This window comes from Helianthus annuus, chromosome 4 (genome assembly GCF_002127325.2).
Source record: "Helianthus annuus cultivar XRQ/B chromosome 4, HanXRQr2.0-SUNRISE, whole genome shotgun sequence".
Classification (NCBI taxonomy): Eukaryota; Viridiplantae; Streptophyta; class Magnoliopsida; order Asterales; family Asteraceae; genus Helianthus; species Helianthus annuus.
The window spans coordinates 44,314,665-44,342,302 of record NC_035436.2 but is presented as its reverse complement, the minus strand read 5'-3'; the positions used below and the strand labels follow the sequence as shown (position 1 = coordinate 44,342,302).

General features: G+C 36.5%; 1 protein-coding gene across 1 annotated transcript; it reads right to left on the bottom strand.

The window, feature by feature from the left end:
- Nucleotides 1-9,111: 9,111 nt before the first annotated feature.
- Nucleotides 9,112-10,164, bottom strand: LOC110933819 (F-box/kelch-repeat protein SKIP11). The gene has a single exon (XM_022177023.1). It carries the CDS (start codon nt 10,162-10,164, stop codon nt 9,112-9,114), a length of 1,053 nt encoding a protein of 350 aa, XP_022032715.1.
- Nucleotides 10,165-27,638: the final 17,474 nt, after the last annotated feature.

Here is a 27,638-nt window from a genome sequence, read left to right as displayed (position 1 = left end):
ACCCGTCTTCAGCAGAAACTTCTTCGCTCTACGGACTAGCAATGCCATATTGAGTTGTAGATCAAGTTCTTCCATCTCGTCTTGATCTATCTGATCGAAGTCTTCATCGAGACTTGACGGTTCAACGAGTTTCCCAAGACAGAAATTCTCGTATGCAGTCATGAAGGATGCCAACAGACTCATGTTTTCTTCAATCATCTTTAAACAGCTTGCATCTATCTTAGGAATGTTCACACTTGTTCCTTGAGATTTCTGAGCGCCACTAGAAGAGTACATTCCTTGATTTGAATTGGTTGTTCCGCTTGAACTGACATTGTTGCTTATGAAGGCGTGTTCACTTGCAGGACCTTCATTTTCCGAATACAAAGCAACACCGACTCCACCATTACTACCCTTATCCGTTGGTTTCGAAGCCTTATACAACTGAGGATCTTGGATCTTCTCGAATTCAGATGCTTGATCTTCCATATTCCAAGCGTAACCCCTCAGCTTCTGAACAACTTCTTCCAATGTAAGCTCTTCGTAGAGAACACCCTCTCTGATCGAAGCGGTGTACATATTCCATTCTCTCGAAAGACAATTCAGAAACTTCTCAACCTTCTCGAATTCAGTGTAGATACCCTCTTTACTTCTATCAAGTTCGCTCAGCAGATGATAAAATCGATTCACTGTGTCATCAAATGATTCATTCTTCAAAGCCTTGAACACAACGAATTGAGTCTTCAAACGTTCGAGACGTCGTTTCTTGTACATTTCGTTTCCTTCATATCGCTGGATCATACTATCCCACAATTCCTTTGAGCTATTTCTCTTACGGAACGTATGAAGTATAGACTGTGTCATTGCCATCGTTATCATTGACATAGCTTTCTCTTCACAGTCATAAAACTTCTTCTGGTCGTCAGTAAGCGCCAAGTACGTATCAATCGTCAACGTACGTACTGGAGTAGCTCCACATCCTTTAACGATACACAACCAGATTTTGATGTCTTTTGCTCGAACATATCTTTCAAAACGCTCCTTCCACTCAGGAAAATCAAGTTCATTGATCAACAAAGGAGGTTTGTCGTTACTTCCTACCTTAGCATTGTGCTTGAGGTTTTGCACCATTGTAGTCAGATTGTTGTTTGCCATTTTTAGGAAACAACAGAGAACTTCCAAGCAGTGAAGTGAGCTTTAATCAGAGTGTGAACCCTGGATCACAGAAACCTGAAACAGAACACAAACAAAAGAACTCGGACTACACTGTTAGAAATTTAAAACTCAGACCAACTATTTGATTGATAAAAATTCGGACTCAAATATCTAAATAATTCGGACTCAATTCAACACTTAAATAACTCTGACTCAACGAGAACTCGGACTCAAAGATACTTATAAACTCGGACACTCTAAGAACTTAAAACTCGGACTCTAACATTATCTATAATAAACTCGGACTCCTATGAATGTTAACAAACAAACTCGGACTAAAGACTATATCTAAAAACTCTGACTCAAAGTTAGCAATAAACTCGGACACTAACTACAAAAATAAAGGTAAACTACGGACTCTAATATACTAAATAACTCGGATTCAATATTAGTATTTAATCTCGGACTCTAAATATAATAAATAACTCGGACTTAACAATAACAAAAATTCGGACACCTAAAATAATTAAACTCGGACTAATATGATGCACTCGGACACCTAAAATAATGAAACTAAACTCGGACACCTAAAATAATTAAACTCGGACTAATATGATGAACTCGGACACCTAAAATAATGAAACTAAACTCGGACACCTAAAATAATTAAACTCGGACACCTAAAATAATTAAACTCGGACACCTACTAGAGCTAATAAAAGTCGGACACCTAAAATAATTAAACTCGGACACTAAAGAATATTATAAACCTCGGACACCTAAATAGAGAAAAACAAAACCTCAACTTGTTAAATTTCGGACTAAATGATGTTTATAACAACCTCAGACTCAAACTCGGACTAAATGATATTTATAACAACCTCGGACTCAAAATATGAAAGAAGTCTTGACTTTAAGAAATTAAAAAAAAAGAACTCGGACTAAGATATTTAAAGTAAGTCGGACACTATGATGATTTTAAAAAGAAATCTAACTCGGAAAAGAAAAAGAACAAGCTCGGACAATTACATATATCTATATTCTCGGACTCAAAGCTAACTTAAAAATTGAACTCTAATATCTTAAAAAATTCGGACTAAAGAAAATTTTAAAGAAACTCGGACCCAAATACAAACTAAACTCAGACAAGATAAAAACTCAGACACAATTTACCTAAAGATAGAAAAATTCGGACCAAACTAAACAGAAACTCAGACTCTTAACAACTATAAAAGGAAAAACTCGGACCAGGAGAAAAGCTCAGACTGAATTTGAAAACTCAGACAAGTTTCAAAACTCAGAAGGAACCAATCTTCGGAGTATCTCCCCAATGTGACTACACACTGGTTCAACAATACCCCGGAGACACAAACACAAAGTGTAAACCTCGGACCAAGCTTCCAAAGATCAAAACTCAGAATCTTTATCTCCTTCAATGCTCTGTATGAACAAGAACAAAAACCCCTGTAAAACCCAGATGAAGAAAACACTAAAAACTCACTAAACTACTCAAAATCCATCATCCAAACACTAGAAATGAATGAAGAATCATGAATAACACACAAAAACTCACTAAAATCTCACTAAACCCTATCAAAGTATGAACTAATCTCACCAAAACCTTCAAACTAAGAACACCTACAGTAGTATGAGCACACTGCTCTGATACCACTTGTAAGGCCTCCTAATCCAAGATCTCACTCAGCTAAAGCAACCAACAGGTGTGCGGAATCCACCTGATGATCAACCGCTGTAGATGAAACACAAGAATGCAAGGATTTGAGAGAGAAATCAAGAATACACTGAGTATTCTTGATGAAGATGAATGACGTCACTCACACAAAGCGCCGCCAGACAAAACACAATGATTAGGGCACAGAAATTCACACAGAAATCGTTACCTTGTCTATTCCATATTAAAGTATATATACAAGGTGAAACCCGGACTTTCAAGACTAACTAGAAAGCCCGGACAAACATAGAGCACAAAGCAAACACAGAGTTTTTGCCACAAAACTCAGACAAAGTCTAATCTATACAAAACTCAGACAAAGCAAAAACTCTGACTAACAAAAACTCTTCCAAACCTTGGACAAGTTTGTCCCTAGGAACTTCTTAGGGACAAGAGAAACTCTGACTAACAAAAACTCTTCCAAACCTTGGACAAGGTTGTCCCTAGGAACTTCTTAGGGACAAGAGTTCTCCCTAGGAACTTCTTAGGGACTAAGTTTAGACACTTGTTCAATAAAGACCCTAAATGTTGGAAGCCTTGCACTTATCACCCAAAAGTGCATTAACAGATACGAAATGTATCTCGATGAACGTGGTGTTAAAAGATTCAGGAAGATTCAACAGGAAGATGATCCAGAATACGTTCCTTCTGATTCTGAAGCGGAACGTTTAGAGAAAAGGAAAGCAGAAAAATCTGCAGAACATCAGAAGAAGAAGAAGAAAGCTCGAAGATACTTGAGTACCTCTGCTCGGGAATCTGTTCCTCAAGCACCAGTTCAAGAACCTCATGTGGTATCTTCAGCTCCTGAAACTCAAACAGTATCTCCTCAGGCTATTCCACAAAGATCAATGGCTGAAGCAATTAGAGCAACTACTTCTCAGCCTAGTGCTGACCGTCAAAGGATATTCTCGGAAATGTCTCAAGACGAGAAGAATAACTTTCTATTCATGCAACTTGAAGCGGCTGCAGATCGTATTCAGAGACAGACTGATTTCATTAAGATCACGAAAAATGATCAGATCAGTCATCATGTGGACATAGATCGGTTGAAGTCCGCTGTTGGCGAACAACAAGCTGTAATACAATGCCAACAAGCTGAGATTGATCAACTTAAAGCTGAAAACGTCCGTTTGAGAGCTGCAGACGAAAAGAGACAAAGAAGTAGCTCTATACTTCAATAGCTGGCTGAAGATCTTAAAATTAGATGTGACTACATGAAAGAGTGATACGACTCACGAAATACCACAATACTTGAGGGGGCTAAGAAGATAAACGCTGGCTATGAGTTTCTTCGAACTCGGGTTGCTACTCTGTGGGAGGATCGATGTAAGCAACAAGAAATCATGAAGAAAAAGGATGATGATCCTGAGGATCAAGGGAATCCTGATCCTTCTACTACATCACAGCAGCCGACTGCCGCTACATCTTCTGCAATTATTGTTGTTCAGCCACCAGCAGTTGAATCTACTCAAGGAACCTCTTCTGAAACAGCTGAAGAAGTACAACAGATTGAAGGTACATCTTATGTTTCTAGCAGTGCTGATCTTGCATTGCAGGTTATTCATCCATTCACTGGTGAATTGCTTGAAGAAGGTGAAATTGTCGAGGATCTCTCACATCAGCAATTAATTACTCTAAATGCAATGAGAGATATTGATGACGATGAGACTGAAAAGATGCCTAGTGAGCCGGAATCTACTAATGTTGAAAACATTGAGGAAATTGTCTTCGAGGGAAATGTGAAGAAGTCTTCGTATGTTCAACAAGACGGAACTGAGTTCGCCCCGTTTGATGAAGATTGGCTAAAGGAAAATGTAGAAAACATTGATGAACATCTAAAGAACCGTGATACATCAGAAAATGATGCCACGGATGCGTTCTCCGCGTGGCGCCAACGGTTCTTGTCAAAGGTTTCCAAGCCCGTGCCAGAGGCTGCTCAAGTTGACTACTTACGGTTTGAGAAAGCGAAGCCTAGTGGGCGAATCCTTCGATAAACCTATCCTTGTTTATCAAGAACACGGTAACGGGTGCGGAATCCCCGTGACGGTGCAAACCAAACAAAGTTTAAAATAAGAACACGCGTAACCAAAAGATTCAATATCTATTGATTAGGGATGAGTACAACCACAAACATATACGCACAATGTTTTAACGGACTCTCACTAAGTCTCTCTGTGCTCATCTCATCAGTTTCACACAGAAACTGTGAGGGGTATTTATACTAAAACAGACACAGACTATGACGAAATGCAAGGAGGACACGACGAAACAGCAAAGTCGACGAACCACTATCTGTTTCGTCGACATACATATTAATATCTTCATTTGTTCCATCGATTGTAGTATGAGCCCAACTAAAAGTCAAAGCCCATCATCAAGATTTTGGCCCAAATGTTGAGGTTACGGCCCAGATTACTTTCTGTTTAAATGTTTGCACAATTTCAACATAGGAAAAATCTGTGACATCACCATGACATCACAATGATGATGTCATGGATGGTGATGTCTAAACGGGAATGGCTTGCGGCGCTCTGTGCTTCGCGTGTCGAACTCTGGGGCGCACGACGGAGGAATGTGGTGACGTCGGGCTTGAGCCGAACCTAACTGTGTCGAAACCAAGTCGTACCGAGCTGAGTCGAACCGAGCCGAGTCGCGTCCACACAAAGTGTATCAACAATGTTCTTTGTGAAAATTGTCATTCCTTGGTTCCATCATTCACGAATAACCTGGTCTTTCATTACATGCATGTTGTGACATACTATCTTTTCGTGAAGATGTGTCTCCCACAAAGAAGTTGGTTCTTCGTGGGATGGTTGCAATAACAGACATACAGAACATAACATACAGAAGAGACAATACACTATCTACTAATGGTCTGTACATGCGCAGCTGTTTTACATCAAAAATAAACGTCGTACCGGGTCAAGATAGGGGGATATCTTGACCTCGGTCTTCACTTTGAAACGGAGCCGAACCGAAACGAGTCGCATCAACAACACTTCCATGCTAGAATATCAGAAAAAACTTCAATTGGCATTAAGAAAAACTACATTTTTCGTATTGATTTATTATCATTATATGTAAGATCCCTTTAAAATAAGTATATAAAATCAACAATGCTTGAAGAAGTTAATAATAAACTCTCGTCAAGTTAACACTGGCTTGGGAGGAGCCAACACAAATACATGCTAACAATAGCTGAGACCACATAGGAAGTTACCAATTAAGATTAACTTTCAACACTGTAGAAGCCATAAGGGTCTTGAGTTCAGTGTAGTTAGTCTCCGAACATTATTTACACATTTATATACCAACTAAGGGACAAGAGCGTTGGCATTTCTAAGCAGTGAAGATTACGAGTGCATACAGTTTTTATGTTTGTTTCACTGATCCAATAGATCTGAGTAAAAACCAGTCACACCAATTAAAAAGACTCACCATAAAATTATCCAGCCAGAAATACACAATCACAAGACTGGGTGGTTGTCATGATCATGAGATTTCCGATTCTGGTTGGTCAATTGAAAGATTAATGTGCCACATTTACACGATTTATTGTGGAAAGAGGGGTATTACACATAAGCTAATCCATTGTTTAAGTAAGTAATGAGGTGTTGATATTGCAACAGTTATTGTTGATGAATATTTCTTCAGATCTGTTGAGGAAGATGACCCATATTGGCAGCGGAATTTCTAGACTTCATTCCCTCCTCGTTCTCCATTATAATGTGCAGTGATAAATAACAAGAACAAAGAGTGTGTGTGTGGAGAAATTGAACAATCGAAAGGACAAATCAAAAATAGAAATGTCTTGGTGCCCTGCATACTTGCCGGTGCATTTGATTATATACATAGTGTTTTTGGCGGTTCCGGGATTTTGGCGGGTAACTGCTTATAACAGTTATTTAAAACCGAACTCCCGCTTATCCCTTGATCATCATACATACATATCATAAACTAATCCTAATAAGTGTTCCTAATTATAAATATATCCGAAACTTATAACAAATATAACATAACTTAGTTTAATAATTCTAACATAACCCCCCTTAAACTAGGTTATGTTTACGTGCTTGATCCATTACGCTTCGATTTGCTTCGTCCATAGCCCATTTTGCATAATTAAAGTTGAAGCGCTTTCTTCGCTTTCCTTTGCTCCAGTCGTCATCATCTACTCCAGCAAACAATACAACGGATTCCATTTCAACTGCATTTTGACTCCCAGTTCCTGCATCCTTGACCGATCCTGCATTCTTTAAACCTTCTTGAAGCATGCTTGAGGAAGTTCCTTCGTCCCGAATCATCCTCTTATCCTGCACACTCTGTTGTACATGTTTGAAGTTGTAATAATACTCTAAAACATCAAGGTATGCAGCGTATGTGGCTCTTATATAGTCACCGTCTTCATAGTTGAAACCCATGTCTTTTGCAATTGCTGGCCAAGTGTTTTCGGTTGTGACTGTTTGATAACCCCCATCCATGGCAACAAGTAAATATAGGCTAAGTAAATTAACCTTCCTCTTATATGAATCTACCGGTGGAACTTGCCTAGATCTTATTCCCATATAACTGTTAAGGAACCAGCGTACTAGTTCTTCAAATTTTGTATCAAGTATATGTTTATACTTGACAACAAAATCTCGATCATCAAGCAAATTCATGAAGGCTCGGCAGTCTTCAAACTCTCTAAATTCCATGGCATTAACTATCATGACACTCCAATCCGATTCTTGTGACGACAGATTGAGATCTTCGAAATAAGAATTCAAATATCGTTGTTTGAATTCTTCATCAAGAACGTTCTCCTCAATGATCTTTTGTTTTTCTTGCAAACCCAACTCTTCTTCCCGAGTCATCCCACTTGTTTCGTTAAATGAATTGTTCACCGGACATGAAAACATTGGATAAATTCTACAAGTATCACCGGCCTTCTTGACCGTGAATCCTTGTAACGTCAATTGGTCCAAACTCAATACGTTCCGATCGAGTTCCGGTGAATAAAAAACGCTTTGAATCCTCATGTTTTCATTTCCGTTTTTTATTTCTATCGATCCAACCCCCCTCGTGAAAAGAAAATTATGTTCCCCCGTGCGAGTATTCACCCCAATTATATGTTTGATTCGTTTGAATACATTTAAGTTTCCGGCAATATGATGTTTGAATACAGAACTTACGTACCAAATATCGTTCCATAATCCTCCTTCGGTACCAACGACGATCATCTCTTGATGACTGCCGATACTTCCATCTTGTTCCTGTATTCCTTCGTTTATTGCCTGCCTTATTAATTGTGTGGCTTCATCAGTTTCCTTCTTTTTGCACGCATGGATTTTGTGCCCCGGTTGACGGCAGTAATAGCATATCTTCTCCATTGGATTTCGGTTGTATCTTTTCTTTGCTTCATCCGTGCAGTGTTGACACGGGAGTAAAGTAGACGTTGGTTTGATTTCATTGAGTTTCATCTTTCCCGGCATCGCTCTGATACCACTATGTTGGGGAAATGACCCATATTGGCAGCGGAATTTCTAGACTTCATTCCCTCCTCGTTCTCCATTATAATGTGCAGTGATAAATAACAAGAACAAAGAGTGTGTGTGTGCAGAAATTGAACAATCGAAAGGACAAATCAAAAATAGAAATGTCTTGGTGCCCTGCATACTTGCCGGTGCATTTGATTATATACATAGTGTTTTTGGCGGTTCCGGGATTTTGGCGGGTAACTGCTTATAACAGTTATTTAAAACCGAACTCCCGCTTATCCCTTGATCATCATACATACATATCATAAACTAATCCTAATAAGTGTTCCTAATTATAAATATATCCGAAACTTATAACAAATATAACATAACTTAGTTTAATAATTCTAACAAGATCATCATAAGTTACCTAAATAGACACATATCCTTATGCCTGGCTTGCAAAGAGAAGAACTATCAAAATAATAATCTTGACTTCATTGGTTGTTTATGTAAATATCAGTTTTCACAACAAAAAATTAGCAAGCATATATTGCAACCAACAATTAACAAGGCAAGATTAGAAAGATTGATTAAAAGTACTCATAACTAGGAGAACTCCCACAAGTTTCCCACAAACGATAATTCCCACAAGTTTCTGACAAGATAACAAACAAACAAAAAACAACCCTAGATTTTCTCACAATCATTCGACAAAATAGCCACATCAGTTCACTTAGCTTTTTGAAAGATTAAGAAGATTTTTTGGCCAGATTTCTTCTCAGCTTAACAGCGCATTATAGCACAATTGTAGACAAAGTTATTACTACTTTTCCAGCCAATCCTCATCCACTGTGGTGGCCCTTCGCTAGGGACCCATGAATATATCTCTATATATCTATTCTGGGTATCTCTAGGACCACAAATGATGACGACACGATTCCCACATCCTCTAAATGCAATACCCCAACCATCCCTACTGTGTGCTATTTCAGGCAACCTTCCAATAGCAACCCATTCTTTGTTCTTCTTGCTATACATCTTCAGTTCCATTGCTGCACAATCAGCAGCATATAACTCATTGCTTGCCACTGCAAGCAGCGGCGGAGCCATTCGAGGTCCGCCACCACCAGTTGACATGTTGGGAATTTCAGTCCACTTTTGGGTATCCAGATCATACTCTTCTCCACATGTCAATGGATTTGAATCATTACTGCTAATCCCTCCTATTACATAAAACTTACCATCCATAAAGACCCCAGAACTCAATTTCCGTGGCTTAATCATACTAGGAAGTGTCTTCCAAGTCCCTGTCTCACTGTGGTAACTTTCTACCGCATCCATGATCTTTCCATTTCGATCCACACCACCTGCAAAGATTGCAATATTCTTAAAACTGGCCGACACAAGCAACCATCTGGGTTCATTCATTGGCAGCCCTTGTGACCATGAATTTGTTAATAAACTGTACTTGTAGATACCCGGACCTAGCATATCATTTCCTATAACCAGTAGGTCTGTGCCAACTGCCATGGACTCTTTATCCGAGAACTGGAAGCCTAAGTCAGTATCCATCATGGGTAGATTCATGCATTTCTCATTGACAGGATCAAAAGCATCCCACTTCAATGGGTCACAAGAAAAATAGACCCAATGTTCAATTACTTGATGAGTGCTTCTTAGCCTATAAAGTTCACCACTTCTAATGAGCTCACGAAAACTCCGGTTTAGTGACGCGATGCGAGCATAGTTGTATCTTGGCAGGGACATGAGACTTTTCATTGTGAGGTCACGACCGATGACATGGATCAACGAACTCATATCCAAACTGTTGGACATCCGGATCATTCTTTTCTCGTGCATAAGAATATGCAGATGCAGTGGAAGTTGTTACGAAACTTGCAGACATGTTTGTATATATATTCAGATCAGTAAGATGCAGAATATACGAGAGAGAGAACAGGAGAATGAAAGTGGACAATTTCGGAATAACAGAAACTGTCTTGATATCCGATCATATTGCTGGCAACAGGATTAAATACATATGAGTTTGGCGGGTATTTTTGTCGAGTAACTGTCCAGACAGTTATTTGAAATCATTTTCCCGCTTATCAACCGTTAATTACAGTCCATATCATCTAATAGTCATACACTTGTCATACGTTAATCTACTTATAAGTTTGAGATAAATAATAAAGATAATAAACATAAATAAGTTTAAATATTTCTAACATAACCCCTCTAAACTTGGTTATGTTTATGAGCCTCATTCATGACGCTTCGGTTGGCTTCCTCAACGGCCCATCTTGCTTGGTTAAAATTGAACCTTTTCCGTCTTTTCATGTGATGCCAGTCACCGTCTGTAATCCTGCAAAGAACGCAGCTTGTGTTGGCTCAACTTCCTGGTGCTCCTCTCCTGCAGTACCATTGCACCCTATATCTTCACTCCTTGTCTTCCTGTGGCTTCGTTGAGAGGAGTCAGCACCATCATTTATTACTTCCTTAACATGCACCTTCTCTTGGACCGCTTTGTATTTGTAGTAGTATTCCAGAACGTCTAGATACATTGCATATACGATCCTTATGTAGTCACCGTCTTTATATTCGAGCCCCAGATCCTTTGCAATGATCGGCCACATGTTTTCTGTAGTAACATTTCGATACCCCCCATCCTTTTCAACCAACATATATACACTCAATAGATCTGTCTTTCGTTGATCCATAGAGTAGGGTGGAATTGGTCTATGATTGATCCCTAAATATTCATTTAGAAACCATTGAACCATCTCTTCGAATTTCTTTTGTAGATCAATTCTATACTTGAACACGTATTCACGATCATCAAGCATATTGATCAGCGCCTTACAATCACCAAACTCATGAAATTCTAATGCTTTTAGAATCATTAGATTCCAATCAACTTCTGTTTCATCCGAAACATTTAATGTTTCGAAATACGAATTCAAGTAATCGTTTTTGAATTCGTCATCTATGCCACACATGTTTTGCAGCCTTTCTTTCTCTTTCATTCCCAGTTCCTCCTCTTTCGTCAGCCCGGTTATGTCACTTATTGAATTCACCACTGGAGATGAGAACATAGGGAAGATTTTGCATGAATCACCGGATCGACGAACCGTAAAACCTTGAAGTGTTAATTGTTCAAGGCTTAAAACGTTTCGATCTATGTCCGGTGAATAAAATACACTGGGAATTTGCAGTTTTTCATTCCCTGTTTTCATCTCCACTTGTCCCACTCCCCGAATAAAAAGAAAATTATTCATCCCTGATCTTGTCTCGACACCCATAATGTGTTTTACCCTTTTGAAAACATCAATATTTCCCACAAAATGATGATTGAAAGTTGGATTAACATACCAGATTTCATTCCATTGTCCACCGTCAGTTCCGGTGACAATCATCTCTTCACGGCAATGCACATCATCATTCTGCGATCTGATTCCAGCGTTAATTTCTTGTTTAATCAGTTGCATCTCTTCATCGTTTTCTTTGGCCTTACACATATAAATCTGATGTCCAGGCATGTGACAGTAGTAACATAACCTTTCACGCGGGACTCGACGTTTCTTCTCATTTTTTTCATCAGCACAGTGTTGACAAGGCATACATGTTGCAGTGGGCTTAATTTCTTCATTTAACATTGGAGTTGCTCTGATACCACTTTGTTGGACATCCGGATCATTCTTTTCTCGTGCATAAGAATATGCAGATGCAGCGGAAGTTGTTACGAAACTTGCAGACATGTTTGTATATATATTCAGATCAGTAAGATGCAGAATATACGAGAGAGAGAACAGGAGAATGAAAGTGGACAATTTCGGAATAACAGAAACTGTCTTGATATCCTATCATTTTGCCGGCAACAAGATTAAATACATATGAGTTTGGCGGTTATTTTTGGCGGGTAACTGTCCAGACAGTTATTTGAAATCATTTTCCGGCTTATCAACCGTTAATTACAGTCCATATCATCTAATAGTCATACACTTATCATACGTTAATCTACTTATAAGTTTGAGATAAATCATAAAGATAATAAACATAACTAAGTTTAAATATTTCTAACACGAACCTTGTTCCATTTCCTTGATCACCTACAAGATTACAGTCATATTAAGCACCTTGAGAATGCATATTATGATAACCGACACCATTTTAAGGAAACAACTAACGAACTTGTATAGTTACATAATAATAATCCACATCTATTCTATTTTAAAATTTAAGGTAACTATTAGGGTGCTTGTTTGTTGAACTCTAAAAATTAATAGTTTATATAACAGAAAAAAGACCAATGTACTTGCAAAAATTACATGGATAACAATTCTAAACCTTATAAATAATAAAATTCCCTTTTCTACCATACAGAATGTGATTTGATATATTCCTTGTAATTAATTTAACGGGAAACCCAAACAGTGAGTTGCAATAATGAAGGAATTTTTAACAACAAAATACAATCTTAAAGTATATAACTTTAATCAAAATTCGCCATTTCCATTAAAGAAGGAATTTTTAACAACAAAATACAATCTTAACTGATGCTAGATTATTGAATAAAAATAAAGGTTGGTATCGACGATGAAGTTTCAATGCCGGTGAGTTATTCAATAATGAAATTCATGTTCGGTGTTGATGTTTAAGTTTTAATGCGGATAAAGAGTTCACTACCTAGGTACAACTGTCACTGAAGAACAAATGTTCACAAGTAAAGATTTATGTCAGTTCCAAGTAGTGCACACACCATGTTCCAGTACAAGACAAGATTTTGAAGACAGATACCATCACAGGAACTTGTACTATGTTTTCCTTGTAACTAAAGAGAATAGTTTTTCATGACTCATTATGTTCGTTCTTATTGCTTCTAAAACCGTAGAATTAACAATTTAGATTGATTTTAGTTGTACAACCAAATTGCATGTTGGTGGAGAGCCCCCTAAGTATTGTAATAATCTCTAATGGGATGTGTGCTTGTAGTTATACTTTGATGCTTGAGGTGAAATGTTTTTATTATTGTGCTAATGATTAGTGTTCTTACTTTTCTCTACATGTTTAAGTGTATATTGATAAATGTGATTTCACATTTATTAGCAATCATGCTGTCCATGATGTTCTTGATTAAGCAAATCAGAAGACACATATGTACATGGTGATAAAAATCTAAACCATACAAAATGATATTGTAAATTATAAAATTCCTTTTTCTACCATACAAATTGTGATTTAGCGTATTGCTTGTAATTAATTTAATGAGCATGCTACAAGAATGCTTTGCAAGGAAATTTAAATCTAACTAATTAGAACTAGAACGGGCTAAGTTACCAAAATTAAGTGAGGACAAAATAGAGTAAATAAGATATAATCACAAAAACTTATACTTTGTTTTCCTGATAACTAATAGAATAGTTTTTCATGACACAATATGTTCTTAGGAACAATTGTTCTTATTGGTTTTAAAACCTTAGAATTAACAGTTTAGATTGATTCTAGTTGTACAACCAACTTGCATGTTGGTGTAGAGCCCCCTAAGTATTGTAATAATGTTTAATGAGATGTGTGCTTGTAGTTATGCAATTCCTATTGAGTGAAATATACTATGAGGCATAAAGTGAATTGTTTTTTTTTTCTTTTATTGTGTTATTAATTACTTTTTTATAGTTCTTTGTAAGTTTGAGTATATATTATAATGTGATTTCGCGGTTCATAGCAATCACGATTCTGTAAGTAAATCAGAAAGAAAGCACTCATATACTTGCAAAAGTTAATGGTAACAAATCCGTACAAAATTAGATTATAAAGTAAGAAATTCCTTTTTCTATGATACAAATTTTTATTTAGTGTATGGGATCTAGATAATTTACCGACCATGGCACAAAACAATGTGTTGCAAGGCAATTTATATCTATCTAATTGGAAATGAAACGCGCTAAGTTACATAAAGTGAGCACAAAATAGAGTAAATAAGAATGCCTCACTAAATAGAACTAACTCAAAATCCGCCATTTTTGTAGGTCCCGTTATCTAAGGATCGATAGCGAAAACCAAACCCTTGTTTATAACAAATAGGGTAACGGGTGCGGAATCCCCGTGACGGTGCAAACCAAACACAGTGTAAAACACACACGTAACCAAAGATTCAATATCTATTGATTAAGGATGAGAACGGATACAAACGTATACAAACAGTGTTTTACAGACTCTCTCAAAGTCTCGCAGCTCTCATCAGTTTCACACAGAAACTATGAGGGGTATTTATACTAGACAGACACAGACCAAGACCATGACGAAACACAAAAAGGCCTCGGCGAAACTCCAAAGTCGACGAAACCCTTTCTGTTTCGTCGACATACATGTTGAATCTAACTGTTTCGGCCCAAATGAAAGGTTTCTGCCCAAATGGAAGCTGATTGGCCCAAAGACAATGCATTACGTACATGAATTCTCTAAATTATGATTTGTTTAGTTTAGTTAACCTTGTGACATCATCATGATGATGACATGATGATGTGTAAACGGGATTGGTTCGTGGCTCTCCGTGCTTCGCGTGTCAAACTCTGGGGCGCACGACGGAGGAATGTCGTGACGTCAGGCTTGAGTCGGACCTAACCGTGTCGAAACCAAGTTGAACCGAATCAAGTCGAACCGAGCCGAGTCGCGTCCACAAAAGTGTACCAATAAACTCCCCCTTGGACGCTACTCGTGATGGTTCGTCTTCTGTGTCTTTCATGTCGGAGGATCTTCAAAGTCTTCACGCGTCGTAAGTAGAAAGTGTATCAACAAACTCCCTTTTTATTTAGGAAGTGTGTTAACAAACTCCCCCTTAAGATAAGCTCTCCTTTGAGTTATGCTCGTGAATCTTTTGATCTTCAATTCTTTAGATCCTTGTGGTGTTGATGAGTGATCAACTGCAACCCGATCATCTTGATCGTCTGATTGCATCAACGTCGTGTCTTCGCTTTACGGCTTGTCATCTGACACGTTCTATTCGCCTTTTGCTGATTCTGATGTCGCATCTGCACATACAAGAAATCTAAACACGTAATGAGAACAACGGTTTGGAATATAGACAAATTAAACAAACGACACATATGAGATCAAATCTCAATCAAACACCGGCCGACAACAGTTTGAAAGTTTAAAAATGTTCAGATTTAATCCTTTAACTTTCAAAACTTGTTAACTTGGACAGTTTATGAAGATGCAATTGTTTTCCGGCTTACAATCAGGATTTTGGGTAGGATAGACTCGAGTTCCAACATCGGTCAATCAAAAATAAACTAGAAGCAAAATCTTTTTGGCTTTTATAAAGTTTATATTAAAACACACCTAAAATCTTTTTGGAATTTTTCATTTTTCAAATGCAAAGACGGAAAGCAATAAATAAAAATTTACAGACATTCTTTTTGCGAGTTTCGAGGGTAAGAGAATCATATATCAGTGTACGGTCACGCCACAACGCTCTTGTTGTTCAATTAGTTAACATTTAGATAAGCATCCTGTAACAATTATCGGTATTGTTGTCCACTTAAGCTCAACTGATCAGATGTAATCATGGCGAGGGGATACGATTAGGTATGATTTATACTTACCGACCGGTGTTCATCCACACACGACACATTCCCGTATCAAGGTATGCACGAGGGTTCATCTTACCGGTGAGTATACCGTTTATCATCCGTCTGACCGTATAAAAGAATGTGAGATACTCACTTATTTTTTATTTGAAAACAAGCCCTATGTGATAGAATCACTTATTGATGAGGAGCTTGATTTTCATATGCATGAGGGCACAGGAGAAAGTCTATGAACAGGTCAGTACATAGTACAGCAGAGAGACGAACTTGACTCCCGGATAAATGTGATATATTATCACTTATTTTGGGACATGTGATTGTTGATCACTTATTGAGGTCGAATGCAATATGTACACGTGTGTATAGTATCATGGAAGATCTAGACTTGCGTCCCCGTTATTTTTCGGTTAAAGATACAACCATGATACCCAGATGATAAGCAGCGTAAAGACCGAATATCTCATAACCTCGACAATCTCTCAAACAAAATTTCGGTACTAAGACCATATGCCAATGAGTGTTTCCCACATGATCTTCAGTCGATTTAAGATTTATATCACCCTGCACACTTTAAAATGATTGTGAGCCTACTGATACATCTTATATAGAGCTGCTTGTCGTTTTTCATTTTAAGTTCAGTTTAAAGATGTTTCAACAGACCACTGATGTACTATCATTTTCTCTTTTTCTCGCCAGGAAACTCATTTTTGTTTTTCTATTGTTTTTGAGTTTTGAAATTTTTCGATGTTTTTGAATTTTTCAAATTTTGGATTTACTCCCCCTAAAATGGACAAACTATGATAAATTTTAAAAACACAAAGGTATTTACAAAAATGATTTATCGAATTTTGGAAAAATCAGTTGGCACGTCGGTAAGCGGTGCGGACCATGACAACATTGATGAGTTTGATATTGAAACGATCACGTGTGAGGTGATATTCGAGTTCAACGTGTCAGGTCAAAGAGTGCTGTACGAGATAATAATAATTCAAAAAGCAGCTTAAATATCGAGAAGTATAGGAGAGATTAGAAATTTAAATTGTATCCTGCAACTGCTTCGTGCATTGCAAGGAATCTGAGTGCTCTCCCAAACTAGACATCCACCCGGTGTGGATTTCAAAGTCGATTTTGTAGCTACTTCAATTAACCCGAGAAAACTCTTCACAGCAACAAGATCATAAACCTTTGGTTCCGGCTGGTCTTCCACATTGCACCAGCGAAGGTCTTTGTCTTTCTCTTTCAAAAGTTGTGTGCGGTTGTTCAATCCAAGCCAAGGCATCCACACACCCGGTTGGTTTTTTCAACAAACACATTTTCTTCAATTACACCGCGAAGAAATGTACACTGCACGTTCATCTTGTTGATTTTGAACTTCAGACGTGCTGCAGGTGCGTACATTATCACAAATTTGAATCTATCCTGGGGGCCCGATTAAAGCCATTAACAATCAAACTTTGGAATGATTTGCATTTTCTCGAAGTTATCAATTTCTTTCAACAGACAACTTTGTTTCCCTTTGCTTCTTCTCTCCATCAAAGGCAACAATTTCTTTTGTCGCCGATCTTGTGCATGAACATTCCACTATCAATAATCCTATGACTATTGAAAGTTCCTCCTGGAACATCCTGCACACTCACTCAGAGATTAGATGGAGAGGGGGACCCAAGCCTTAACAGACTTAGGTTGCCCATGTTCATCGACGTAAGTTATCTCAACTTCTCGATGATCTAGAACTGATGATGCTCCCCCTGAAACTTTATCCGTTTTAGGTCTCCAAGCTTGTTTCCGTTTACCAGATTGTGTATTATGTACAATTTCTGGTTTTAATGGTTGTGACAAACTAGGTTTCCTTTTAACAGATTTTACTTCAGTTTTTAAGGCCTTTTCTATTTTCTTAACATTTTGACGTCGTTGTTTCGTTTCTTGTTCTTTAATGGTACGTTTGTCATTTTTGGGTGAAACAGGACGACGTTGTGAGTGACCTTGTTCAGAGGGGGCTCTTTCAACAAAATTTGGTTTGGGCGAGTTTGTGCAGTCTTTAATGATGTGCCCAAACTTCCCACATTTGAAACAAGTACTCTTTTCAACAAATTTAGGAGATTCTGCTCTGATACCAATTGTAGGTCCCGTTATCTGAGGATCGATAACGAAAACCAAACCCTTGTTTATAACAAACACGGTAACGGGTGCGGAATCCCCGTGACGGTGCAAACCAAACACAGTGTAAAACACACGCGTAACCAAAGATTCAATATCTATTGATTAAGGATGAGAACCAAGATCAACTGATACCCACACAGTTTGACAGAATAACTTTCAAGGGTATGCTCTCATCTCTCAAAGTCTCACAGCTCTCATCAGTTTCACACAGAAACTCTGAGGGGTATTTATACTAGACAGACACAGACCATGACGAAACACAAAAAGGCCTTAGCGAAACTCCAAAGTCGACGAAACCCTTTCTGTTTCGTCGACATACATGTTGAATCTAACTGTTTCGGCCCAAATGAAAGGTTTCGGCCCAAATGGAAGCTGTTTGGCCCAAAGACAATGCATTACGTACATGAATTCTCTAAATTCTGATTTGTAAAGTTTAGTCAACCTTGTGACATCATCATGACATCATCATGATGATGTCATGATGATGTGTAAACGAGATTGGTTCGCGGCTCTCCGTGCTTCGCGTGTCGAACTCTGGGGTGCACGACGGGGGAATGTCGTGAAGTCGGGCTTGAGCAGGACCTAACCGTGTCGAAACCAAGTTGAACCGAACCAAGCCGAACAGAGCCGAGTCGCGTTCACAAAAGTGTACCAACAATTTTCATTATGAAATTTTCCACAATAAAATACAAATTTTAGTTGATGCTAGATTATCGAATAATATGGGTTGAATTTGAATATAAGAAACTTTTTTCTCAAAATATTTTAATATAACTATTTCTTTTTTCTTTATTAATTATATAGGATATAGAAAGAATGAGGAAAGTGTTGACCATTGTTTGTGCAAAGTTGTCACTCCTTTTCTTTGTCACGTGTATTTCAATTTAGCTTCTATATGTGCTTTTTCAATATTATATTTTGCATATGCATTAATGTATATGTTTTCCGGAAACCAAAAAAAAAAAAAAAAACACACAAAAAAAAACGATATAAGTTTTTCTTCAAATTTTGTTAGTTATTACTTTTTTTTTTGTTCAATACCTCACATTTTGTAAAAAGAAAAAAGTATAGGCACAAGAAAATATTTTAATTATAACTAAATGTGATATGTATAAATAAGTTATATAATCTTTGAACCAAGAGTTTTATTTTTTTCTAAATCGGCAATTAGGAACTAGTTGAATATATAAAGTATAATAACACCTTTATAGGTATAAAGCATAATAACACCTTTATAGGTCAAGGTAAGGACATAACAGAAGCACATTTTTTTATAATTTACTAGAACTATTGATATGCTTGATTGTTGATCTATAACAGAAGCTAAAATTCCGAAAAATGTTCTTCTAAACATTATTGAATAGTGAACCCGCCTTATAGAACTTCTCTGCCAAGCTCTGACAATGAATTTTGAGAATAAAGAATGGATTGAACTTAAATTTGAGAACTATGATAGTTTAATAAATTTATTTGAGATTATATAGGACTTAGAGAGAGAAATCAATTTGGAGAGAGAAAAAATACATTTAATTTTAGAGAGAGAAAAGATATCTAATATTTAGAGAGAGAAAAAGTATATAATAATTTAAAGAGAGAAACAGAACAATGTAACTCTTGTTTCAAATTTAGCAATCTCTTATTTATCATTTATCATGTGTTATTTATTTTTATTTTGAATATTAAATATGTAATATATATACACACATGGTACACACTAATAATATGTTTAGCCCTTAACTTTAATATTGTTTTCCTTTCTTATTTTTTATTATTTACTCTATTTTTTTCTTTTTCTTGCCTCTCACATTAATAAGTTTTTTTTAAGTTTCATTATATCCTTAAATATAATTTTCTTTCTTTATTTTTCAACTTTGGTTAATATAATTTTAATATTTATACGTGGTACGCTCCTAGTTAAAATTGAAAAGGCAGCTTTTATTCTTTTATTCTTTTATTCTTTTAGTCGACTTTCTGGTTACAGTAGATTTTTTAAGAATAAGAAAGGATTGAATTTAGATATGAAAATATGATAGATTAATATAATTATTTATTACGGAAATAATAGATAAAAATTGACAAAAACAATTATAGAATTTAGAGAGAGAAAATGCGTATTTAATTTTAAAAAGAAAAAGGCATATAATGTTTAGAGAGAGAAAAAATATATACGATTTAAAGAGATATATAAAAGTGTAACAGTTGCCTTAAATTTAGCGTTCTCTTATTTATCATGTGTCCATTATTTTATTTTTATTTTATACATCGACTTTTTTTAAGGAATAAATTACTTAATAGTAACCAAGTTTATTCAAAAGTTAAAGTTATTTTATACATCGACTTTTTTTTGAAGGAATAAATTACTTAATAGTAACCAAGTTTTTTCAAAAGTTCAAGCACGATCATTCAAAGTTTTTTTTTATTACTCTAAATTCACTTAACTTTACTATTTTTTTATAAATGTTTGTTTGTTTCTATATTAAGTAAAATACAAATGAAATATATATAAATCTCCGTTAATAATATGTGAAAATATTTTTTTTCAACTTGAAGTAGGAGATAATAGCCAAAAAGAAAAGGATTCCCTCAAAAAAAATTTAACAGCAAAGGGGCATAAATAGATACAAGACCCAACAAGAAAATCGTAGCCTAGGTCGAGAAACAAGAAACTACATCCATATAAAATTGGATTTTTAAGCCACTCAAACCAACTAGTGTCCACTTTATGGTTCCTATCCATGAACCACCAAAAAAAGAAACTAACAATAAAATAAAAATGCAATCTTAGTTGTTCTGCGTTCTCCAAAAAACCAACCTAAGTCACCTATAAAATTTTCCTTCAATACAACGAGTCCACAAAATTTGAAAAAATGCCCTTATCAAACAGAAGAGGCGAGAGCATATCCATCCACCTAGAAATCAATCTCCAAGTATTCACTACATTAGCACAATCTGTTAAAAATATGATCCAAAGTCTCCACATGATTAGAAAAACGAAGCCATGAAAAGATGGAATATCCAAAATGTTGTTGCTCAAATTAACTTTTGTAGGTAATCACTCCACTAGGATCCGCCATGCCATAATGTATAACTCCTCTAGGAACAAATCTATACAGACCTAGACCTATCGAATAATCCCCCACTAGAAGAATCGGGTCAATAAACTGGTGTGTGCCTCTGAGCATGAACTCATCTTAAAAATCAAGGCACCAAACCCATTAATTTGTCGACGATTCGATACCACCTTCCAAAGTCCTACACCAGTTCCATTTCCATCCAAACAATTTAATCCCTTTGATCATAAATAAAACAATCATTATAACGATTGAGATGAATAATCCATGGAATCTCTTAACTTCTTGAAGATCTCCGGCCCATGTGTTACGCTAGAATAAGGTCCATGCCATGTCGCCTACTTTTCCCCTATAGATGTAAAAGGTAAAATACATTTATCATTAACCAGAGAATATGATTTAACAATATGATTCTAGATTTAAGTGGCGGATCCACATGGAAATCACTCATCACTGTTGCCAATTGAACCTTAATATACACATTGGTATACCAAAAATGACAAAAAAATAAATAAATAAAGCATTTCTAAGCTGGTGGAGACTATGAATGCGCATGGACGGAACCAGGGGCCAAGAGGGTTCTTTGACCGCAACCACAGGAATCCATTGGATGACCCACTTAAATAAGTGATGTAGCGGGTAGAGAAAATAGCCTTTGGATGACCCACATAAATAAGTTATAGTTCTGCCACTAGAGTGTGTACAATTTTTATATTTGTTTCAGTGGACCAACATATCCGAGTATAAACCAATAATTTGAATAGACAGTCAAACCACTACAAAACCTGATCATGATCTGCAAACAATTATGATGAGCTAAGCAAGAGAATTTATACCACAATTCAATTATAAGATCTAATGCGTATTTGCCAATTGCATGATATAGTCTAGAAAATGAGTAAAACATCAGGTAATCCGTCGATGAAGTAATGCGGTGTTGAATCTACAACAGTTATTATTGATGGATATTTCTTCAAAACACCATAAGTTACCAAAATAATCACGTATCCTTGTACCTGGTTTGTAAATATCAGTCTTTACAACCAAAATTTACCAAGCATTTATTGCAACAAATCAGAAAAATAATAACAAGGTAAGATAAAGAACCTGGATTCATAGTACTCATAAAACTAAGACAAATTACTTAGATTTTTGAATCATTTAGAACAATTTTTACCAGTTTTCTTCTTAGCTTAACAGCTCAATATAGCACAATTGTAGACAAAGTTATTACAACTTTTCCGTCGCCACTGCAGTGGCCCTACATTAGGGACACGTGGATTTATCTCTATATATCTATCCCTGGTAACACTAGGGCCACAAATATGATGACGACACTGTCAGAAACTCAAGAATAACAACTGAAATTAAGCTTTATTGCACTCGAAATCACAATACAAATTATATAGTCATCACAGATTGACCAATACAATAATCGATGTGATGATGAAAAGATCTAACACTCTTACGAAATAACTTGCAAGAGGAAAAGAAAGATTTGTAGAGGAATGAACTGTGAGCGTGTAAAGAACAGGGGAGGCAGCTATCCATTTAATGGAGACCCAAAACACCACAAAAGGAAATAATTTTTGACAGCTAAATGATAGCCTTGAGAAGAGTAAATATCTTGACAACCTGGACACAAGAACCGAAGACTCTAGAAGGGGTTCCTTATGCAGCCAGCGACCCAAGCAGGGAGCCCAGCAACGAGACATGAAGCCCAGCAATGGCAGCCCAAAGAAAGATAAAAAAAAAAAACCTTGCAAAAGCAGAGAAGAAATTAAAAATATAACAAATATAACATAAATAACGAGTATTAAAACTGAGATATGTTAATGTCGTTAACACCCCCCCTCAGTTTTAATACTAAAAGGATTAGAGAGACATAAAAACTTACACATTTTTTGATGATCAGCTGGTTGAAGACCTTTAGTGAATAGATCTGCATACTGGTCCGAGGAGGAAACACCAATGGTTTTGACCATCCCAGAAGCGATTTTTTCACGAAGAAAAAACAAGTCGATTTCAAAATGTTTAGTTTTGTCATGAAAGACAGGATTTGCCGCTATGGACAGAGCAGCAGTACTATCACACTTTAACTCAACGGGCAACTCAATTTTAACTTGTAATTCTTGTAACACATTCACCAGCCACATTACCTCGCACAAAGCAGCACACATAGATCTGTATTCTGCTTCGGCAGAGGATCTAGATACAACACTTTGTTTTTTGCTTTTATAGGAGATTAAGGACTTTCCCAGAAATATACAAACTCCTGTAACAGATCTTCTACTATCAATGCACTTTGCCCAATCTGAGTCCGCAAAAGCGGATAGCTCAAAATTATCACCCTTTTTAAACATTAACCCAGCACCAGGTGCCCCTTTCAAATATCTCAACAACTTGAAAGCAATTTGAGAGTGAGCCGAGGTTGGCTTATGCATATATTGAGAAAGAAAGTGAACAGCATATGCTATGTCAGGTCCGGTATGGGATAGGTAAATTAGTTTTCCAACTAGCCTTTGATATTCATTAACATTAACAAAATTAGCTTCTTCTTTTTTTCACAGATTTGTAACAACGTAGTTTGGTTCAATAGGACATGAAGCGGGCTTACATCCACTCAAACCGAACTCATTTAGCAAGTCCATACAATACTTTCTAGGATAGACATATCCCTTCCTTAGTTTTAATAACTTCAATTCCCAGGAAAAATTTCAACAAACCCAAATCTTTGATTTTAAACTCACATTGAAGCAACTTTTTCACATTATCAATTTCTTGTTTCTTATTACCAGTTAAGATAATATCGTCCACATAAACTAACATAACAATGAAAACATTATTATTAGATTTGATAAACATAGAGTAGTCACCTTTTGACTGATAGAAAACAATTTTCAAAAGCGCATTCACAAGTTTTTCGTTCCACATTCGTGGAGCTTGTTTTAACCCATATAAAGATTTATTTAATTTGCAAACTTTATTATGATCATTCAAACCATCAGGTATAGACATGTACACTTCTTCTTTTAGATTTCCATAGAGAAAAGCATTATTAACATCTAGTTGATAAAGAGGCCAATCATTTTGAATAGACAAACTGATTATACATCTAATAGTTACCATTTTCACAACTAGTGAAAATGTTTCATCAAAGTCTACGCCTTCTCTTTGATTAAACTCTTTAGCAACTAGCCTAGCTTTATATCTTTCGACTTCTCCATTTGATTTATATTTAACCTTAAAGACCCACTTACGGCCTATAGGCTTTCTGCCTTTAGGGAGATCAACAATGGACCAAGTGTTACTTTCATGAAGAGCACTAAGTTCTTCATTCATTCATTGCATTAACCCAATTACTGTCCTTAACAGCTTCTTGATATGAACTAGGTTCAAGAATTTTATTAACATTAGAGGCAAAACACAAATTATCAGGAGACAAGTTAGTATAATTAACAACTCTCTCATAACCGAATTTAACCTTGCCTTCGACTAGATAGTCACCAAATTTTTTTGGAATAGACACGGACCTAGTTGATTTTCTAGTGGTGGTATGGGTACCCTCAGGAAGGTTTGATTCTTCATTGCTATTGCTGGACTCAACCCTCACAGGATTAGGTTCAGGTTCATCCACTTGTTGATTGCCAGCCATATCATTACCAGAGGATGACTGCTGAGTATCAACCTGAGGTGTTGATTCACTTGAACTACTTTGTTGCTGAGTCACGGTAGCTGAATCAGTTCTACCTTCTCATCATCATTGGGATTTATGTCACTTGAAGATTCATAAAGGTCGAAAAAGTTTAAATTATTTAAACATTTAGTGTTGTCAAGATCAGATACTGAAAATAACTTGGTTTTATAGGGAAAAACATTTTCATGAAAGCTGACATCCCTTGAGAAGGTAAATTTCTTTTGATCTAGACTCCAAACTTTGTAACCTTTTTTTAATTTAGAATACCCCATAAAGATACATTTTTCAGCTTTTTCATCAAGTTTATAAGGATTATTTAAAACAGTAAAAAAACATTAGCAACCAAAAATCTTCAAGTGACCAAGAGAAGGTTCAAAACCAAAAAGTATCTCATAAGGATAACACAGAAGATGGTGTCCTGTTAATTAAGTACCAAGCAATGAGAATACATTCAGGCCAGAATTTTAAAGGCACGCCTGACTGAAACAATAGAGCTCTAGCAACATTGAGTAAATGTCTGTGCTTCCTCTCAACAATAACATTTTGTTGAGGAGTGTAAGCACAAGATGTTTGGCGAATGATCCCATGTGAATTAACAAAGGTAGACATTTGAGAGTTAACAAATTCAGTTCCGTTATCACTCCTAAAAACCTTAATATTTACTTCAAATTGAGTTTTCACATGGTTATAAAAACTTTGAATGTTTTCAAAAACTTCAACTTTAGATTTCATCAGGTATACCCAAATGGACATGGAATAATCATCTACAATGGTGAGAAAATATTTGAATCCTTCTATGCTTGGGACCTTATAAGGACCCTGTTAATGCACTTTGGGTGATAAGTGCATGCCTTCCAATTGTTAGGGTCTTTATTGTATATGTCTTGAAACTTAGTCCAAGGTTTATCCTTGGACAATTTGTCCAAGTTTTTGTCTTGAAACTTAGTCCAAGGTTTATCCTTGGACAATTTGTCCAAGTTTTGGTCTAGACTTTTGTCATGGGTTTGTGTTTAGGCAAAAGCCAGGGTTTTAGGTAGTGTGGTTGTTGTCAGGGCTTCTAGTATGTCTTGGAGTCCGTGGTTTGTCTTGTATATATACCTTTATGTGGAATAGACAAGACGGCGATTCTGTGTGAAATTCTGTGCACCTTTCTAACCCTAATTATCGTGTGTGTGTTTTGTCTAGCGGCTACTGTGTGTGACGTCATTCATCTTCCTCATCAAGAATACTCTGTGTATTCTTGATTTTTCTCACAAATCTTTGCATTCTAGTGTTTCATCTTCAGTGGTTGATCATCAGGTGGATTCCGCACACCCGTTGGTTGCATTAGCTGAGTGAGATCTTGGATTAGGAGGCCTTACAAGTGGTATCAGAGCAGTGTGCTCATACTACTGTAGGTGTTTCTTAGTTTGAAGGTTTTTGTGAGAAAAGTTCAAACTTTGATAGGGTTTAGTGAGTGTTTGTTGAGTTTTTGTGATTTATTCTTGATTCATCATTCATTTCTTGTGATTTGGTGATGGATTTTGAGTAGTTTAGTGATTCTTAGTGTTGATCTTCATCTGGGTTTTACGGAGGTTTTGGTTTTTGTTCATACAGTGTGTTGAAGGTTGAAAAAGATTCTTAGTTTGATCTTTGGAAGGATTGTCCGTGCTTTAAAGTTTGTATTTGTGTTTGTGTTTCTGGGGTATTGAAGTGTGTGTGAAGTCACACTGGGAAATAATCCAGAAGCTTGTTTCTGAGCCTTGTCCGAGTTTTTCTTTACACCTTTACTTGGTCAGGGTTTGTAGGTCCGAATTTTAGAACCTCCATTAGGTCCGAGTTTTAGTGGAGTCTCCTTGTTAGTTTCAAATTAAGTTTGAGTTTTAAATCCATTTATTATAGGTCCGAGTTTTAGAACTTGAGAGGTCCGAGTTTTGAGTTTGTACCTTTTATTCCGAGTCTACCTTCTCTAGTTGATCCGAGTTTTTTTGTTAAAATTAGTTCGAGTTTGTTTGTTCATCAGTATTGTGTCCGAGTTTCCATAACCTTTGTGGGTCTGAGTTTTTTTAAAAAAAAGGTTCATTGTAGTCCGAGTTTTTTTTTAAAAAAAGGTTCATTGTAGTCCGAGTTTATTTTAAGGTGTTCGAGTTTTTAAATTGTCCGAGTTTAAGGTGTCCGAGTTTTTAAATTGTCCGAGTTTATATAACCATTGATCCGAGTTTTAGGTTTTCTTTTGATCCGAGTTTCTTATAAAGTTCAAGAAGTCCATATTTAAGCATAGAGTAAAGTAGTCTGAGTTTAATTCCTTAACAATGTAGTGTGGAATTTTTGTTTGTGTTCTATTTCAGGTTGTTATCTGGGTTTGCTCTTTGTTAAAGCCTCAGACATTTCACTCCATGTTTTCTCTCCGGGTTTGGACTTAGAAAACCTTCCCAGTGACAGTTTTTGCTTGGAAACCTACTGTTAATCTTTGTTTTTCTTTCACAGCTATTTTGAAATGGCAAACAACAATCTGACTGCAATGGTGCAAAACCTCAAGCACAATGTTGAGGTAGGGAGTAACGACAAACCTCCTTTGTTGATAAACGAGCTTGATTTTCCTGAGTGGAAGGAGCGTTTCGAAAGGTATGTAAGAGCGAAAGACATCAAGATCTGGTTGTGCATCGTTAAAGGATGTGGAGCTACTCCAGTAAGAACGTTAACGATTGATACTTACTTGGCACTCACCGACGACCAAAGAAAGTTTTATGATTGTGAAGAGAAAGCTATGTCAATGATTACAATGGCTATGATGCAATCTATACTTCATACTTT

Coding starts and splice junctions, on each gene's coding strand:
- LOC110933819 (XM_022177023.1), bottom strand. CDS start 10,164: ATGTCCAACAGTTTGGATATGAGTTCGTTGATCCATGTCATCGGTCGT.